Source organism: Microtus ochrogaster, chromosome 8 (genome assembly GCF_000317375.1).
Source record: "Microtus ochrogaster isolate Prairie Vole_2 chromosome 8, MicOch1.0, whole genome shotgun sequence".
Lineage (NCBI taxonomy): Eukaryota > Metazoa > Chordata > Mammalia > Rodentia > Cricetidae > Microtus > Microtus ochrogaster.
The window spans coordinates 63,038,981-63,059,447 of record NC_022015.1 but is presented as its reverse complement, the minus strand read 5'-3'; the positions used below and the strand labels follow the sequence as shown (position 1 = coordinate 63,059,447).

The window sequence follows — 20,467 nt, the reverse complement described above, 5'->3', positions numbered from 1 at the left end:
GCAGCCATTATTATTTATTGATGTCATCTATTTACTAATATGCATTATTTTTATTTAAATACATTATCCATGTAAGAATCACATTTAAAGTGCAATTGCATGAATTATCTGCATACATTGACAACTTGAGTGAATACTGGAGCGGCAAAAATTTGATTATATTTCCAAACAAAACAGCATCATAGGTCTGAGACTTGTTTTTGCCTAGATTTTTCCGGGTTCATATCAAGTTGGGCTTTTCTTAAATGTGCTTCTCTTATGTGTGGCTTGTTGTCTAGCTTTCAGATAGTTTTCATAAAGTCATTTCCTCCACATTACAAGATTAATGATGGTATATGACAGTGATTTTGACTAGTAGGCTCTAATGCCCCAGCGTGACAGTTCTTGAGCTGACTCAGCAGATAGCTTCATCAATCTAGATATCCCTTTATCAAACCAAGCATAAGCAATGGTTGTGTAGTAGCTAGGGCAGTGTTAGAGCAATGATGAGATCGAGAGAGTCAGTGTGCTGACCTGTTGAGTCAAATTATCTTTAAAAAAGCAGTTTTGGTTATCAGTGATGATGCTCGCTATGTTTTGTTTCTACATTTTTATGAACAAACCATATCAAACCCTCAAGGACCGAAGAGATGCCGTGAGACTCATCATTCTGATTTTTGTGAGTCATACTTACAAACATGCTTGATTTATAGATGAGGAAATTGAGAGCCTGAGAGATCAAGAACTTTCCTCAGTAACTATTTTCCTGTACTATGACTCTGGAATGAGAGTTTTGCTTTCCTGACTCCTGTTATCACACAAGTGTCCCAGACAACAACAACAACAACAAAAATCCAGATGCATGTATGCTCCTGTTACAATTCAATTTCTGTAAGATCACCACTGGCTTTTAAATCTTACAACACGAGCTTCCACTGTCTAGAGAGCTCTGCAGTCATTCCTGTCCTTTTTAAAGAGGTGAAAGATGACCACATTATTTCTTTTCCTTTTATTTTTTGTCGTTCGTGGTTTGGTCCTCTTCCTTTTGAGTGACATAATCCATCTTCCTGAGCATGATGATCATTGGAGTGCTTTGAGAGATGGATGTGGTTATTCAACGTTTTACCTCTGGCTAAGGCACATGTCCAGACATGAAGCTCAAGTCTTTGATTTTCATGCCCAAAGTTTCACTGTTGCGACAAGTTAATTCAGTTCAGTAAATCAACAAGTGGAACACAAGGTAAAATTTTCCAAAAAGAAAAATTATCACAGACATCACCCTGATACTAAGATCCCCCTAATGATCTGGTGACGAGAAGGGACTGTGGTTTCTAATCTTAGTTTACCATCTCTCGACTCTGTGCTCCCACATTGCCCCTCCCCTCTGGCACCTGGTCCTACTAATTCCTTCTCTCCCTTTAGAGCATGTTTGGATGCTTTATATCCCTGCTTTAGCTCACCCCACTTGTGCCCCCTGTTGGAGCTAAGCTACCAGTCATTCTTCCTCTTCTCTTTCTCTGGGACCATTTCACTTCCATACATTCCAGTCATCCTTTCTATCATCAAGTGACTCCCTCTTCCTCCTCCATCCCTTCCTCTCCTCCTCCCCCTCTCCCACCCTCCTCTTCTCCTTTATCCCTTCCTTCTTTTCATCGTCTCCTCTTCTCCAAAGCACCCGATTTGTGACATATATTAGATATTTCAGATTTAGTGTGTGTTAAGACAGCTATGTCTTCTGCTGTCACAAAGCAATGTCTAGTGGACATTACAAACAAATGTAAAGGGAGTTGTCATATCTCATAATAAGCGTGTAGCATGCAGAGGACATATAAGAGAAACATAGATTCCTGTCTTAAGTAGTCAGGGAGTAGTCAAGGAAGACTTCCTGGGGGTGTAACGGGCTGATGGCCTGAAACTAAGAGAGGGGGCTTAGAGGAGAATAACAGAAAAAATGATGGCAGTGCATAAAACACAGGGAGTGTTGTTGAAAGAGGCAGAAAGAAGCTCAGTGTGGCTGACATGAAGTATCCGACAGTGGACAGAAAGGAACATGAACGAAAAGGGCCAACTCTCAAGATAGCATGGGTCAAGGTAAAGCATTTGAAATGGCAGTATCGGGTTTGTGTTCCAGGAAGGTAACTCTGGCACTGTTTGCAGAATGTACAAGAGGCAGCCAAGTGTGAATTCAAAAGCAGCAGTTAGGAGCTTTGAGCTACAGTGCAGGGGAAAGGTGCTGGCAGCAAGTATGAACGGTAGGGGGACTGAGACCCAAGGAGGGATTTGAATGCTCTGCAGAGGGGTTGGAAAACATGCTGATTAGATCACTTGTCAGTGAGGCTCATTTTGCTTTCAAGGCTTAATAGCAATGTCTGGAGACATTTGGAGCAGAAATTGGAGATGCTGTTAAGCATCCTACCACACTGGACAAATCCCTTAAGGACTTATCCAGCTCCAAAGTCAACAGTGTTCTATTCAGAATCCCGAGTGATGGATATCTTAACTATTTTGATAATGAGGCTGTATCTGTTAAATCATTCTTCACTTAGATTGAATGCTGAGTAATTAGGGGAAAATAATAGTAGACATTTTAGTACCAGACCAGAAGTCTTTTGGATGGTAAAAAGAATCACAACATTTTTGTTATTGCTTTATTTTATAGAAGTTTGTTTTTGATTAAAACATTTAAGTTAGCGTACAAGATATTGATACCATTATTGCATCTTTGAATGACGTGTTCCAGTGATTGTTAGCCCCACTCATCTCTTTGCTATTCCTAATTTCCCTGTTTGATGTCCTTAACCTCTTCCTCTTTCTGCATCCCATGTGTCCTGCCTACCTTCCATCTTTCCTTAGTACTTACTTTTACCCTCTCTTGGTCTCCTTTTGAGTTTATTTTCAAGACTTTCTGTAATATTTTAATTCAAATTAAAGTCATCCAGTTGTCTGGGTAGTTTATGCTCATTGTCTGGGCTGTTGAGGGTGACTACATGCCTTTCATACTCCAGCCTCTGACATGATTACTGACTTCACATCGGATTTGTTACAAGTGCTGTATGGATTCTCAAATCAATGGGTGGAGAAGAACTACTTTTCGCATCCTTTGGCTGAAGTGACTCTGCTAGCCTTCAGTGTGGAGTAGCACACAGAGATGTCACATTAGCGTAGCCTCTGCTGAAGATATACAGAAGCACACAGCTGTAGCTGTCAGAGCCCGCCCCTCTCTGGCACCTATAGGAAGCCGCATGTCTTCCAGGAGCCATCATATCTGATGAGTGGTGGAAAGAGACTAGGCTATCCCTTGGACCTGGAAAAAGATTCCTTAGGTTATATAGTAGTTTGACCTCTCTGTGCTAATCCTATATTCTTTCCTTCCCTTCTCCAAGTGTGGACCTCTGTTATATAACACAAATGCCAGATTCCATGCCATTGTCTCTGGGTTAATTATTTAGCTCCTTATAATACTCTCATATCTCTTTTCTGACACCAGAATTGGCAAACTAATTAAAGAGCCCAACACAAAATACAAATGCAGGGAAAGAATTGCAAAGCCATAATGGGAGAATACTTTTTTTCCTTGAGTAGTCACTCAAATTTTCATGCTCTTCTTTTGGCATTTAGTGCTATCTAACCAAGAAAAATAAGAATGTACTTCAAATGCAAATGTGAATACTGACTTTTATGTAGAATCACTGAAACTGTCTAACTCTTGTTTTATAGCTGGTACATGCAAAGGAGTTTGATTTTCATCAGATCAGTGGAAATCCTTTATAGACCCTTATTTTCTTATATTTGTATATCAATCTCTCTTCATTCTTCTATATCTATCTATCTATCTATCTATCTATCTATCTATCTATCTATCTATCTATCTATCTATCTATCTACTACCGGTCTATCTATCTATCTATCTATCTATCTATCTATCTATCTATCTATCTATCTATCTATCTAATCTTTATGTGTGTATATGTGTATTTATGCAGATGTTCACATATGTGTGTACACAAACGTGTACTCATACATAAAGAACCTTGGGATATGCCTGGCTCCATATCCCTAGAGCTGACATTATAGGCAGATTATGCCACACCTAGTTTATCTATGGGTTCTGGGGATCTAAACTTGGGTCTTTATGCCTTAAAAATAAGTTCTTGCACCATGAACTGTTCTGTAACTTTTAGATTCTTTTACATTTGAAAATATTATGCTTATATATTTGACATGTTCTTAACATGTATTCTTTTTTTCCATAATACCTTGTTAGAGCAGTGAGTGATCTTCCTATCTCCATGGTTTCAGCAGTCTCCCTGGTGATGGAACACTTGTTTTCTGGTTCTTCAGAATGGCCCCAATGGTCAACTCCTGGTTTCCTACTGATCATAGCTGTGCAGCTAAAATCCTTTGAAACTGCAGCAGCTAATTGAGAAACAATTTTAGGTTCTGATTCAATTCCATCTTCATTTTTCTTTGGTATAAAATGCCTGCATTCTTTTTCAGATGTATCTCCATTTTCTTTGTGGAGTTTCAGACGTACTTTGCTCAGGATTATTCTCAAACAGCGTGGATCCATTCCATTGTGGACTGTGTGACAATGCTCTGTGGTGAGTATGGTTTACCAGGGCTGACAACTCCTGGGTACTGTGGAACTGAACATGACAATGGCTTCTGACAGAGTCAAGTGACACTGTTTTGACTTTTAGTTTCCTAAGTGGAAGGACTTACTAGTTAAGACTGAAAAACAAGAGGATCGATCTCATCTTCAGCTAAACCTAACAAGTTTTGCTTTGGGAATTGATGGTCTTACCTAATGCCAGATGGAGGAGTTTATCAATACATTGAGAAAGACGCAAATCATTTGGTTAACCTGGATCTGAGTGTCATAGAGCTTGTGTTCATCTGGATTACATACATGGGCAGAACGTACACGGCTTATGTCTTCCAAATTTGATGGCCTTCTCATTCTCTAGTCATGCACGCATACATTAGACAGGACAGTAAGCCGTTTCTCCCATCCAGATAATAACAGGGACCAACCTTGCTTAGCTTCTGAGATTCAATGGGATCAGGTGCTTTCAAGGTGGTTCGGCCTTAGATGGTCCATGGACCATTCTATATGGTCTCCTTAAATGAGTGTCAACAGTGTTGGATCCTCTCTCAAGTCTTAGCTTTCTTTCTGATTCTTTCTCAGAGGGTTTCAAATTTAAATCACAGATTTCTTCTTTTCATGAATAAGAGAAATATTGCAGAAGAGTAGGAGTGTGTGATCAAGAGCTAAGCATACTCCCTGTGGTCATAACTTCATCTATAAAGCCTTAAATGTGTTCTCTAGGACATGGATGGTGTTCCAGAAACTCATGGAAACTAACATTGCATCTGTAGTAGAGGATGCTAAACTTCTATTTTTATTAATTTTGAGCCAAAGTTCATAGCTTTGTTTGCTAGTGAATTTCTAAGGTTACATTAAATTGAAACAACCCATTTCTAGCTGGGACCCGCTCTATCCTTTCATTACGATAAATCCTAAGATGCATTAGAAACTGTTGTTTCTTTTATCTGGGGTTGGAAAGATTGCTCAGTGGTTAGAGCACTTGCTGCTCTTGCAGAAGACCCAAGTTCAATTCCTAGGACCCACATGGCAGCCAACAACCATTTGTTCCTCCAGTTCCGGGGCATCTGATACCTCCTTCTGATCTTTGTGGAAACTAGGCACAGATGTGGTGTACATATAAACATACAGGCAAAAAAGCCATACACAAAATATAAAATAAATAAATCTAAAATTTTAGTTTCATTGGCAAAAGGGAAGTACTATACTGATCAATAAGTCATGATGAATTCATCTGACTCCATTCTAAGTACCAAGTCATACGTACTTATTTTTTTTTTTTTTTTTTTTGGTTTTTCGAGACAGGGTTTCTCTGTGGTTTTGGAGCCTGTCCTGGAACTAGCTCTTGTAGACCAGGCTGGTCTCGAACTCACAGAGATCTGCCTGCCTCTGCCTCCTGAGTGCTGGGATTAAAGGCGTACGCCACCACCGCCCGGCATACGTACTTATTTCTGACAAATTAAATTTTGTTATATTTTTTCTTCATTTTTAATAATTTTAATTGAGCAAAATAGCACACTTATTTTTAACTGTCTAGGTTTAAGAATCAGTGGAATTGTGTTGAAGTATATTTCTGGTTATAGGGTAGGCTGAAAATTTTTTGAAAAGACTTAAATTTACTTTTTCAGCTTAAAAGTGTTGAGAAGATCATATATTTGGGTTCTGTGTGTAGTGCCCCTCCTTGAGCTAGCACTGGATTTTCAGGGCCATCTTGTTAGCCACAACGTTCATATCAGCAGGCTTCAGAGGATAATGAACGACTCATTTCCCTCCCTGTTATCTTTTGGAGAATATTTGTGATTCTCCACAGAGCAAAAACAGTGTGGTCACTATGACAGCGTAGGCTCTGGACAGTCTAAAAGAGTGCGTTTATGTTCTGTGAAAGATAGTGAGTCTTGCTGTGCTTGTTTACACGCGTCTACCTGCTCACCACTTGTATACTATGAGAATTCAGAGCATGAACAAGAGACTACACAGTTGCCCTGAGACAGACCCAGAATAAATGTGATGAACCTTCTTTGTTGAAGCTGGTATAACGTCCTCATCAAGTCTGGTTTAGATTATGACAAAAATATGTGTTTTCACTGTCTGGTAACCACAGTAAGCAGCAGCACCTTTGAGATTCAACATAGTCCCCAGAGATTTGTTTATTCCCATTCTCCCAGGGTTAAATAACCTAACAGCCACAGCTTTAACTTGTAGGAGATGCTGGCTGGTAACAGAGTGTGTCATGAGTGGGTCTCCAGTTTTAACTTGATTGGTCCAAAACTGTGCATATGAAACAGATATTTAGGGACTCAGCTCTTCTGGAAGTTTTCCTAGGGATACTGGTAAGACCATGATTTTTTTTTTTCTCCTTCAAAATAAAATCCACTCATTGTAGTAGTACTTTCTTGTCAGGACTACCAGCTCCCCAGTAATGACAGAGATTTATTATTAATTATGAAAGCTTGGCCTTATCTTGGGCTTTTCCTCCACTAGCTGCTATAACTTAAATAGCCTGTTTTATTAATCTACATTCTTAATTCTCCTCTGTGCCATATGTCCAACTTCAGTGTCTTGTTGGCATCTCCTACTGCTCTCATTCTACCCCTGAATTTCTCTCTGCTCAGAGGTCCTGCCCAATCTCTCCTGCCTAACTCTTGGCCATTCAGCTTTTTATTAAACCAATCACAGAGACACATCTTCACACAGGGTAAACAAATATTCCACAACAAAGCATCAAGTAGCTGTCATAATTTCTGTTACATTGTAAAAGCAACACGGTATATAAAATCCTTGAGCAAGTGACATGCAATTTAAATAAAGAATTGATTCTTTTGTTAAAAAAACAAAACAAGCAAAATAAAAAAAAAACCCATCTTCTGTCTGAAGAGATATCTCAGCAGTTAAGAGCACTTGATATTCTTATAGAGGACATGGGTTTCATTTCTAGTAACCCATGTCAGCTTGCAACCCTCTGTAAATCCAGTGCTAGGGGATCTGACAACCTCTTTTGACCCCAACTGGCACCAGGATGTTGTATAGGCATACATGCAGGCAAACATTCATGCATATAAAAGTAAATAATACAAATAAATAAAAACATAATAAATAAATGAAAATGTAATAAATGTAAATAAATACAAACAAAAAGCCACCCTCCACTTTGGGAGTATGACTGCAGAGAATGTTGCTAAGGATAAATAGTGAATCTAAGTCAGGGCATCTCATCTCCGTCCTTGCCCTGCTCCTGGTTGCGTAGCCTCCAATGGGTTGCTTCTCCATGGGTATCCGTTTCCAAAGTTCCAAAACCCATAGCACTTTCAAGGTCTCCCAAAGCGTTTCTACTGACCTGTTTGTTGTTTTCAAAGCTCCACTGGGAAGTGTTGTCAGTAACCACTTATCCTGCCAAGTGGGAATCATGCTGGGGGGCCTGCTGGCATCTACTGGTTTCATCCTGGGCTCATTTGCCACCAACCTGAAGCATCTCTACCTCACCCTGGGAGTTCTTACAGGTGAGTACACTTTCTTCCTCATGCCTGGACACACCTTGTCCAGGTGTTGTCAAGCACATAAACAAAGCAGACATACAGAATATTCACTTTGTTAGACATATAATGCAGTTGACTTAACTAATGGCTCCTGATGCAGCAGTTACACAGAATCGGAACTCTGGTTCCACTGTGCTAGTGAGCATGCCTCGCCATGTTAATTTAGTCATGTGGTGAAAAATAGTGTTTCCTTCTGGTATTATATATGCCTGACATTCTGTACTCACAGGTCAGGGAACCCTGATTGCTCTTCAAGCTGATGAGGGAGAGGGACTTGATCGGGGAAGGGGGAGGGAGATGGGAGGCGGTGGCGGGGGGGGGGAGGCGGAGATCCTTAATTGAATAATAAAATTTAATAAAAAAAAGAAATGATTAATGACTCAGCACAGTATAGATTGTCCACAATAGTCGTTCTCCAACTGCCTTTGCTAAGACTCTAAACACTGTGTTCAGCCTGAGTGGTCCTGGCTTTATTATGAGTATTATTATCCAATAAGTGGGAATTTCAATTTAGAAACGATAGCACGTTGCCACAGATATCCTCCTATTTCACATTCTCTCAGTGATATAGAAACATCACTCTAGAAAATCATAATGGATTTTATGAAATGAGAAGAACATGTACATCCCACAAGCTATACTTTAAGGGGACCACATAGGATCTTAATGAAGTTGACTGGAAGGACAAAGGTGGAATTCTGTTCATCACTGATACAGGCATGGAAAGTGGTACCCACTCCTGTCTGGGTACTACGCTATGAGTGTAGCATGAATTAGGGCGGTAGTGGATGTAAGCTCATAGGGAGGCTGTACGTATGGATCTGTCGCTAAGGAAGGTACATATACTGAGTAACTCAAAGGGCCTGACTGCTAATTTTGCTAGGAATTGGTCTGGTTTTAGTGCCACAAGTCCCACTGGAAACCCACCCATCTGCTAACCATGAGAATGGGAGCTTGGAGCGGTTCTCGTTCTCTTCCTTGGCACCAACAGCCTTCGGATGTGCTCTATTACCTCACAGCTATCTGTAGATGTGTGGAGGCAAATTACCTACATGTTCCAAAACCTGGGCTTGAAGCCCTGTAGATTGTCTAAGTTAGACTAAAGTAATAGAAGCCAGAAAGCTTTTAAAAGCCTTTGGGACTATTGGCATTTTTCTGAAGACCATGAGGTCTATTTCCCAGCTCCATATTCCTGTGTAATGTTTCCTATTCTATGATGCATCCCACCTAAGTGAAATTATTATGCGACTTCCATGTACTCATGTGCCCTGTTTCTGTACAAATCGGGTGACATCTGTGTCCTGTGTCTGTACAAATCCAGGGTGACACAGACGTCAAAGCTGTGTTTACTCAGGCAGCGAAGAGTTGAGGCAATCATTCAGCTAATATAGCCTACAAAAACAGGCAAGGAGGAGGGGAGAGAGGATACAGGAAAGGGAAGGAGGGAGGAATCAGTTTCTTGGTTTAGCATTTTCTAGATTTGCTAGTTAAATTCCTGTTTACCTTGAATAGTGACATTTTTCAAGTTCTGTATGTGCTTTACTTTGAGAAATCATTTCTTTTAGCGTATTCTTCCTAAAAGAAGAATGCCACGCTAGGTCGTGTATTTTGCTAGTTATGGATGGCTGACAGGAAGACCAATTTCTCAGCTGGGTATATAAACAGCTTTAAAGGGATGTCCTGGAAGAGCAGATTCTCTTCGATCCCAGCCGTCCTGTTCCAAGACCGTTCCCCCCCACCCCCCACTGGCCGCTCATGGCGAACCAGCGCTCACGGCCTTCTCTGTCTCCCAGGTCTCGGATTTGCACTTTGTTACTCTCCGGCTATTGCCATGGTTGGCAAGTATTTCAGCAGGCGGAAAGCCCTGGCTTACGGGATTGCTATGTCAGGCAGTGGCATTGGCACCTTCATCCTGGCTCCTGTCGTTCAACTCCTTATCGAACAGTTTTCCTGGCGAGGAGCCCTGCTCATTCTTGGAGGGTTCGTTTTGAATCTCTGTGTCTGCGGCGCTTTGATGCGTCCCATTACTCTTAAAGAGGACCATTCGAATCCAGAGAAGAATCATGACCACGGAACGCAGAGCGAAAACTGTAAACAGGCGTCTCCCTATTCACCTTTGACCAAAGAATGGGCACGGACCTGCCTCTGCTGCTCTTTGCAGCAGGAATACGGTTTTTTACTGATGTCGGACTTCGTCGTGCTAGCCGTCTCAGTTCTGTTCATGGCTTACGGCTGCAGCCCTCTCTTTGTGTACTTGGTGCCTTACGCTTTGAGTGTCGGAGTGAGCCACCAGCAAGCGGCCTTCCTCATGTCCATACTCGGAGTGATAGATATTGTTGGCAACATCACATTTGGATGGCTTACTGACAGAAGGTAAAATTAAAAAAAAAAAAATCTATGGAAACACAACTGGTTTCTACTAGGGGACTTTAAGGCCCAAGTTTCCCATGACCTTCACACCTACCTTTGAGGGGTGATTTTGATATTTGAAGATGGCTTTCTTGCTGATTCCTATAAATTAGATTTTGGCAATTTTTTTTAATGTAAAAGGACATAGAGTAAACATTGTCTGGCTTTGTAGGTCACATCATCTTTGTCATGACTCCTCAGGAATGCTATCAAAGCCCCCAAACAGTTGTGTGTCCATGAGCATCAATGCAGATTTAAACGTCAGTTTTTTGAAATTTTATATATTGAAAAAATTTATTCACCAAATATCGTTTGTTTGTTTTTCTCTTTCCAACCATTTAAAATGGGGGAGTGTAAGTTACATAAACAGCAAACTAGATGTGACCCTAATTTATCCACCCTTGTCCAAGACTGTTTAGGTTGATGAGTCTCTGTCTGAACGGCACAGGGTGAGGACAACCGAAAGTTCCCATGCCAGTTTTAATTCCAGCCGAGGCAAATTAGTCCTCCACAGAGACTACTGCTGGTTGGCTGCCGTGGTTTTAACTTGCTTTGAATCATCTCAGAGATTATCTAGTAGCAGAAAGGGGAGCTGAATCTAGTCCAAGTAGGAGGCTCAGGTACAATACTAAACATAGATCTTGTCTTTAGCCACACATATAGATCTGAACGTGGGAAAAGAATACTTTCATGATGTTGTAAACTTAGAGACTGAATTTATAGGAAATCTACAGCCAGTTTGGATTGAAGACTGCAAACTTCTAATGGTGCCCTGGATGAGGAATTTTACATTTGAGTTATGACTGTAGGGAAAATCATGACTTTGCACAAATTATGCTTTAGTTAATCGGGATGTGACTGTCACTCTCTAGCGTTATAAATATGATATTTAGGATGGATTCTACTTGTTTTGTTTTGTGCTTTGCTGGTGATAAGACTAGCACCTCCTGTGCCGGACAAACTCATCAAGCCACTCCCCAGTACTTCCACAGTTTAAATTAAAGACAAAGGAAGGAAAGAGGGCGATGTCCCAGGCACAGTGATGATTCAGACAGAAGCGACATGTAAACTGAAGGAGGCACGGCTAGGCACAAGACCTAAGTTCTCATGCCAGCTCTGTCTCTTGCTAACCCCATGACCCAGGGAAAAATCACCTAGTGCTCAGACTCTCAAGCGTCTCCTTCTGTCCAACAAGTCAGTGTAATAGTTGGAGGATACTGAGAGAGAGCATTTGCAAATGGCCAGAGCTGACATTTGTACAGTTTTTCAAATAACTGGAATCATGGAGGGGATGGGGTCGCAGAGAGGAATGGAGTGCAAGTACCTCTGGGAGTCTGCAGATGGGACTTAGTCTTCAGTCAGGCTGTCACCATGTTCCAGTCTCGGCTGTGTGTGACACCAGTTGAGTTATTGGGCATTTGCCATGTGTTCCATACCGATGGCTCCCACATCTCAAAGCACTCAATAGGGTAGCTGCCTAGAAAATTGTCGCCTCTCGACATGCTGTGTGTTATTTCACAACCATCTTTATAGATATTGAAGCAGATAGCCTCAGTTTATGGTGAAAGAATTTTAGATTAGAGTTACACAGTGAAGCGACAATCTCATACCCATCTAATTTCAGAGAATCACCACACTATGCTTCCTACAGACATCAATTTATTTGCATTTGCCAGTAGAACAATTAGGGAATAGCAGGGGCTGGGGAGATGGCCTAACCATAAAGAACACTTGGTACTTTTTTGGAACACTGGAGGACAGTTCCTAACACCCACACTGAGCAGTTCCCAGCCACCTGTAACTCCAGCTCCAGGGAATACCACACCCTCTTCTGGCCTCCATGGGAACCGATGCTCATGCTAGCATATGTACCTCTCCTACACACACACTTAAAAATTTGATCATTTAAAAGAGAAGCTGGAAGATAACACAGATAGGAAGGGACCTGTGTAAGCAGCTGCAGTGCTTACAGCTCCATGGCTTGCTTCAAAATCTCTTTTACGGAACCTGTGAGTCCCGTTCTCATCATTGTTCTTCCCGTCCGTAGGTGTCTGAAGAATTACCGGTATGTTTGCTACCTCTTTGCCGTGGCACTAGATGGGCTGTGCTATCTGTGTCTCCCAATGCTTCAAAGTTTTCCCCTTCTTGTGCCTTTCTCTTGTACTTTTGGCTACTTTGATGGAGCCTACGTTACCTTGATCCCAGTAGTGACTGCAGAGATAGTGGGGACCACCTCTTTGTCATCAGCGCTTGGCGTGGTCTACTTCCTTCATGCGGTGCCGTACTTGGTGAGCCCACCCATCGCAGGTAAGCATTAAAGACATGCTAGGCACTGTCATCATAGCGACGTGGAAGACGTGAACACACTCTCATGAACACCACTCCTCCTCCACAGGCTCGGAAAAGCTTATCGCGTGAGTTAGATAAGAGTGAGAGACAAAGATAACGGGAATGCAGGAGCCACCAAAGAGGCGCAGCCCTGCCCACATTATTCGTTTATAATCTTGTCCCAACCAAGTAACGATGGTGGCTTGCCTGGAAAGAGAAAGTCCCCACGTCAGGGTCTTAGTCCAGTAATAGTAGAAGTAAAAGAACTTGTTTCAGTTTGTTCCAATTCTAAGTAATCCAGGCACATCTAGAAGGAACTTTTGCTTCCCAAATGGAGCAGTCGGTGGTGAGGCCAAAAGGCTAGGCAGTAGCATGATGGTGTGGTTCTGAGAGCGGAAGAGAGCGTTCTGCATTCTTCATCATTTGTATGTACTAAGTGTTGGTGACATGGAAGTTTTTGTGCAAACCGATGAAAGTGTATTTTAGACATTGTGAGCTAGAGATTCATGACAGGAAATTAAGATCCCATTTTAATGCAACGGGAGGAAGCTGATGAATGTCTATTGACTTTCCGAATGACTACTTTGCTCCTATGGAAATCCACACATGACTCAGACCATAGCAGAAATGTATGCAGGGGAACTTTGTAGACGGTGAGTTAATCTTTACACACCCTTTGGACCACTGGGTTTGAAGTAGACAAAAAGAGAAGCTGTGGTCTTTTCTGGTGGATTGCTGGCACACGAATGATGTTTTGAAGAAAAAATTAAAGATGCCCCTTGTCAATTACAAAGTAGCTGCCTGCCAAAGTACAGCTTCACCCCTCTGATTCTCTGATGTTTGTGACTCATATTTTTCTCATCATACTCCATGGCTGTCCTCAAATTTTCTGGATGGCATAGATATTGGGATTGATAAGCTACAACAACAACACAATTAAAAAACAAACTGTGGTTGTGGATGTGTGGCCTCAGGTGTGTGCATTTAAAGCAATACACACCGCCACATTCTACCTTAGCCAAAAGGCCAAGAAGCAATGGCCCGAAGTCCTTATATTTGAGTGGGTTATGAGTGAAGTTAGACTTCCATTGACAACTGGTTACTGAGTTGAAGCCTGTTAGGTTACTTAAACTAGTGTGTGGGGTCTGGGAATTCTACTAGCATTTTGCATGTCCACTCAACCCCCTATGTAAATGATCCAACTTTAATAATTTAAATGCTGTTTAAAGTTACAAGTGATAAAATTTAAATTTGAATCTTTTCTACCAGATTTCATGAGTTTAATAATCACTAATATTTATTGTGTGATGACTGAGTATAGAGAGCTATGCTTTTTTCTGTAAATATAGAAGTATTCTTTTTAATTGATTTTACTGAGCTCTACATTTTTCTCTGCTCCCCTCCCTGCCTCTCCCCTCCTCTTCAACCCTTTCCCATGGTCCCCATGCTCCCAGTTTACTCAGGAGATCTTATCTTTTTCTACTTCCCATGTAGATTAGATCCATGTATGCCAGAGGGCTGTTCTAAGTCCTTCACTTAATAGCAATTATTAAATTATTTTATGAGTCACCCTAATGAATCTGAATGTATTTCCCAGTTGCTGCATGGTAATTTCAGGCCATCTGCTTTTCCTTCAGTCATGATGGTGTGCTGTGGTCTATGTGGTCATCCTGCAAACTGATTAAATTTGAGTGTGGGTAAATCTGGTAATTGAATTTTTAGTTCAGCAATGCGGTTTTGCCTTTGCCGCAGGATGGCTGGTGGACACGACGGGCAGCTATACCGCAGCATTCCTGCTCTGCGGATTTGCCATGATGTTTAGCTCCGTACTGCTTGGCTTTGCGAGGATTGTAAAGAGGATGAAGAGAACACAGCTGCGGTTCCTGGCCAAAGAATCAAATCCCAAGCTGCCACTATGGACCAATGGCTCAGTGGCCTACTCGGTAGCAAGGGAGCTGGATAAGAAAAACGAGGAATCCACAGCTACAGCTGTGCCAGGATGCAACCTCACGTGACCAGTGTGGCCTTATCCCTGGGAATTTTCAAGGATAATGGACCTGAGGCCGCCGGATTGTTCACATTTTGGAAGTGTTTTATTTTGTCAGAGTATCACCTCCCAAGAAAATTATGAATGCTGTTTTGCTAATATATTTATAAGGGGAAATAACCAACAACCAAGAAATCTGGAGTAGCCTAGAGTTTTCTCATTCAGGATCTGTTCTCATTGTAAAACTTAGCTCCATGGAGGAGGTCAGGGCATAGTTGATGGAATTCACTGTATTTAAGGGTAACTCCAAAGCACAACCAAAGCAGAGGCCACTGGGCTCTGTTTTTTGTCATCAGAAAGACTCTGTCTCTCTCTTTCTTCTCGTTAAGGACACACTGGGTGTGCTGGCAGAGAGTGAAGATGCAGAGCTGGCTTTGGGTGGAGTGCCTCAATTTTTATAGAGAGTAGCAAGGGGTATTTGAGACTCTTTGAAAGGCAATTGTTAATATACATCAGATTGTCTTTTATTAGGTTCCCAATCAACCCTTCCCTCTTCCAGTGGGTAGACATCCCTTTGAGCGTCCACATAATCATGAAACACCATGGTTGGAATGGGCTTTAAAGGGTGGCAGGCAGCGTTTCTAACCAAAACAGGAAGCTCGAAGCTCAGACTATCCCTGCCACTCACCTGTCACTGCCACATAATACTCTAAATTTAACACAACTCGTTGAGTGAGTGATGGAGCAACTTCTCCATCCTTTCTGAAATGTGTGTAACACCCCAGGAGTCCACACCTTGCATTTGAACTGCAGACACATTCCTATTAGGGATAGAAGAATGTTGGCACTACTCCAATTGAGCAGTAGTTGGATTCTTAGGTCAGCAGGGTGCCTGGTGGGAGTTTTCTTTGCAAACCAGTCATTAGATTCTCCATTGTCCAAAAGAAGACTTGGGGTTTTTCTTATCATAGTGAGGTTTTAAAACTGGGATTCCGTGCTCACCCCGCTCATTTTCGGATCATAATTATAAACCTGACTCATCGGTTTAAAACTGTCTGTTCATTCTCAAAAACCCAAGCTTTCTGTGACTTGCAATCGCTTCTGAATTTTCAGATTGGAGAAGAGGACATGGAGAAAAAAGGGGGGGCAGTTTATCTCCAGCTGTTTCAAATCCATAGAATTAAGAGTCCTGAATCCCCAATCATGTTACATCTGCAAAGAAGTCAAGTAATGCAATTAAAAGGGGCGTCTTAACTAGTTAAGAATTTAAATCCAAGTCACGAGGAAACATTTTGATCTCAAAGGCCATTTAACCTACTGTCCCCAAGAGGCCTCAGAGTGGCTTTTTTTGCAAGACGTGGTGCTGGGAGAAATAACAAAGCCTTGAGGAAAGTCTGCGGATGGCTGAGACCTTGTTTGAATTGGAGTGTTTGTGTTGCTACATTGCTTTCATGTTGGGATACCAGCTTGATTTGATGGGGAAAATGATATTCCTCCATTGTAGCTTTTCACAGGGAGTGTGAATGTTCTGGTTTTACTCATCCTGTGTCTTTAGTTTAGAATCTATCCACTGTGTCATGTGCAATTCTAAGAATATTTTTGGTATATCTGCAAAAATTGAAAGTTAAAATGAAGTACTTGTTTTGAAATAGCACTTTACCTTAAATGACATCTTTTTTGTCACCTTAAAAGTGATTTCTCTAAAAAACATAAGTGCTCTTATTTGTGTGTCTTCAAAGCATTGATTATAGTAAATTTTGTTTATGTGATTCTATAATAAAATTTCTCTATTATGTTTATGAAAGATTAAGATAACAATCAAAGTTTTTAACATTTTATATTAAAACATTTCAGATCTTTTCACATTATACATGCAATAAATTTGCATTCTAACTTTCTGGGGGCAACATATTTTGAAGAACCAGTAAGAAGAAATGTAGATCTTAGAGTTTACCGTTGGGACCCATAAAAATTTCTACTGGTTTTTTTTTTCTTCATGGAAAAATTTGGAACAGTTCCAAATTGTAAGGAATTCATGGGAATGGGACATTTTATGGAAATCAAGAATAAAACTGTAGAGGAATGATTCTATGCCTTAAATACAGTTGTTTCTCCAACTGTAAGTTCTACTTAGGAGCTGACTAAGTAGAAAAACCGAAGAAATGATCTACGTTTTCAATGTGCCATTTGCTCCTCTGTTTAAATATTTTACAAATGGATCTATATAGGCTAATGTTTTCCTAGTTCAAAGGCAAAATAAAGCGGATTTATAGACACATGTTTGGAACAATTTCTTTTCCTTAGACAAGGGATTTGGACAGATTGGGGAGCAGGCCTATCCAGATCATATTAAGACATTGCTAATGTGATTCATAAAACCCCAAATCCTTCATTGAGTCTTTCTAGAATACTATACATAATGATAAACACTTCCTATATGCCCTCCAACTTAAACCCTATGTTAACGTAAGCTCCCATCATCTTCTAGATGTGGAAACTGAGGTTCCAGGTCTCACAGATGAGCAGCTTCTACAGTTTGAGTAGGGATGCTACCTGATACCTTCTGATGCTGGAGCCTGCTTCTTTTCATTGTGACCGTTTATGTCATTTTACATGGATTCAAAAGGCGGTGCCAAACCAGATCCTATACTGGATTCTGAGAGTAGCAATGTCTAAGAGTTCCCCAAGAGGGATTTTGCTTTGTTTTGTTTTTTAAACACACACACATAAGCACACACACACACACACATACACACACACACATACACACACATACATACACACACACACACACACACACACACACACACAACAACAACAACAACTACTACTTCCAGCAAAGTGGCTTAGTTTACTGTTGATTAATGCAGGCTTCTCTTTGGAAGAATTTTGGGGTGGGTGGGCGGTGATGGGGGAGGAAGCCAATTATACCCCCCAGGTCCCCTTCCTAGGTAGCCTGCTCGATTGCCAGTCTACTTGGCATTCTCTTTCTGGTCCTGAGGAGCAGAGTTTGGAGATTGGTTATGGAAGGGAAATAGTGTGGATTCAGAGTAGGAAAACTGAGTCCCCACACTTGAGAGTTCTTAAGTCTTGTTAAACTCCACCAAACGTTTGCTAATTGAGCAGCTATCAGTGACAGGTGGCTGGGAAATTCCCTGTTTCTCGTTAGAACAGGAAAGTCATTTGATGGAAGGAGTGGGGAAATGTTAAATCACAGCAGAAAGACTATCTTTTGGGAAAACATTTTACGACTGAACTTCCCAGACATATCCAAAGGTTAAAAAGAATAATAAAATGGACTTGGCCTGCACATCCGTTAGTGTCTCTAATGGCCTGGCTACTAGTCTCCCCTTTGATGACATCAGTTGAACATGTTAACATGCTACCATCACATGTGAACTTGGCACGACAGCTTGCTTGGTGCTAGAAAGAAGACCCAGGCATGAAGTACTGGGCCACTTACCAGCCACATTGTTTACAAAGCAAGCCCGGCCCTGTTCTTCCTGTGGCTTGGAGCCTGAATCACAGGGGAAGTTTTCCTTCACCTCTCTTTCTTGCAGAAGAGGCTGGATGTGGGGGAACCACGTGGGACAACCACTTTGTGTCACAACTTAAGGTTACAGCGGAAACCAGAGCCACACGACAAATATTCTACCAAAAGATCCACAAAGGTGTCTGGGAAAATGTTTTTAGGGGATGCATTTGAATTCTCTACGTTGTACGGAGGAATCTTTAAGGCATAAATAAGGCTTGCTTCAACATTCACCTCTCATCTGTAAAAAGGAACAAAAATTTCCTCTTTAAGGAGCTTCGAGAGCATAGGAAACATTTTAACATTGAGCTGTTATGCTGCACTGCCACCTGCTGGATGTCTTGAGACATTGCAACGCCCCAACTGTTCACTGTTGCTCTTTCCTGGTCTTCCATCCTTTCCCGGATATCTGTCCCGCGTTTATCCCCTTCCTCTTACAGTGTAACTGTGAGATGTAGCTGGGTGGAGTGCTTTAACCCCAGCACTTGGGAGGCAGAGGCAGGCGGGTCTCTGTGAGTTCAAGGCCAGCCTAGTCTACGGAGTGGCTTCCAGGATAACTGGATCTACACAGGGAAACCTTGTCTTGGAAAAAAAAAAAGGAGACACATAATCTCCAACAGTTGTCAGCAGTCAGATTTTGTAAGTTATTGAAACTAAATGACCCTAGAGAGTAGGTTTTGTGACAATTGGGAAATATCAAACATCGTGCTTATTATAATATCAGGCTTACAACAAATGTAGTGGTTCTTCTGAGGTTGTGGGAAGATGCTATTAGAATTAGAATTGCTGAGCAGACTTCACCCCCTCCCCCAGGCTCTGTATTCCAGCCTACAACTTTGGATGAAGACTTTGGCTTTACCAGAGGCCAGACCAAATCTGGGGACCCCAGCCATGGCAGAAAACTTCTGCTGCACTGGAGGCCAGGATGTACTAGGAATCCCAGAGGCCAGATAGACCCCCCCAAACCCCAGAAGAGACACCTATCTGAAGACTAGTTAGTCACCAGAAACCTTGGCCACTTAGAGCAGAAGTCCGTAGAGGAAAGAGAAATCAAGGAACAAAACACCCATCCTACAAAGACAAACGCAGGAATCAATGCCTAGGCCTAGAGTTATCCCAAACCCAGATGCCTAAATGCTGGTGTAAGAAAACAATAACAGACAGGGCAATGTGGCACCACCAGAACGAGCTGTCCTACAACAGCAAGACCCCAGCAATCCAATGCAGCAGAAACACAATAAAATGACCTTAAAAATAACTATATGGAGATGATAGAGGTTCTTAAAGAGAAAACTAAAAGATTCATTAAAGAAATTGAGAAAAAGACAAACAAAAATTTAGAGAAAATAAATTCCTCATAGAATGCCAGGAAAACACAAACAAGTGAAGGAAACAGTTCAAGATTTGAAAATGGAAACAGAAGCAATAAAGAAAACACAAATGGATGGAGTCTTGGAAATGAAAAATTTGGGCAAGGAAACAGGAACTATAGATGCAATCATTACCAACAGAATATAAGAGATCGAAGAGAGAATCTCAGGCATTGAAGACATGAAAGGATACAGATTATAATTATAATTAAAATTAATGATTATAATTAGTCAAAGAAAATGTTAAATCTAAAAAATTCCTAACCCAAACTCCCTAGAAATTTGTGACACTGTGCAAAGACCAAACTTAAGAATAATAGGAATAGAAGAAGGAGAAGAATCCCAGCTCAAAAACCCAGAGAATATATTTACCAAAATCATAGAAGAAAATTTAATCAACCTAAAGGAAGACATGCCTACAAAGGTACAATAAGCTTACAGAACACCAAATAGATTAGATCAGAAAAGAAAATCCCCACACCACATAATAATCAAAATGCTAAACATAGAGAACAAAGAAAGAATATTAAAAGTGGCAAGGGAAAGATGCCAAATATCATATAAAGGCAAATCTACTAGAATCACACCTGCTGTTTAGCTTCTCTAGGATCACGAATTATAGGCTCAGTGTCCTTTATTTATGGCTAGAAACCAAATATGAGTGAGTACATCCCATGTTCCTCTTTTTGGGTCTGGCTTACCTCACTCAGGATAGTGTTTTCT

General features: G+C 41.2%; 1 protein-coding gene across 1 annotated transcript in view; it reads left to right on the top strand.

Annotated features, from left to right (window-relative positions):
• The window catches only part of Slc16a12 (solute carrier family 16 member 12), a 73,621-nt gene extending 56,513 nt beyond the window's left edge, over positions 1 to 17,108 (top strand). The window contains exons 3-7 of the mRNA XM_005352166.3: positions 4,477 to 4,580; positions 7,939 to 8,082; positions 9,912 to 10,491; positions 12,575 to 12,834; positions 14,608 to 17,108. Of these exons, the coding sequence (XP_005352223.1) occupies positions 4,477 to 4,580; positions 7,939 to 8,082; positions 9,912 to 10,491; positions 12,575 to 12,834; positions 14,608 to 14,870 (1,351 nt within the window). The 3' untranslated portion in view covers positions 14,871 to 17,108. The remainder of the gene's footprint in view (positions 1 to 4,476; positions 4,581 to 7,938; positions 8,083 to 9,911; positions 10,492 to 12,574; positions 12,835 to 14,607) is intronic.
• Positions 17,109 to 20,467: the final 3,359 nt, after the last annotated feature.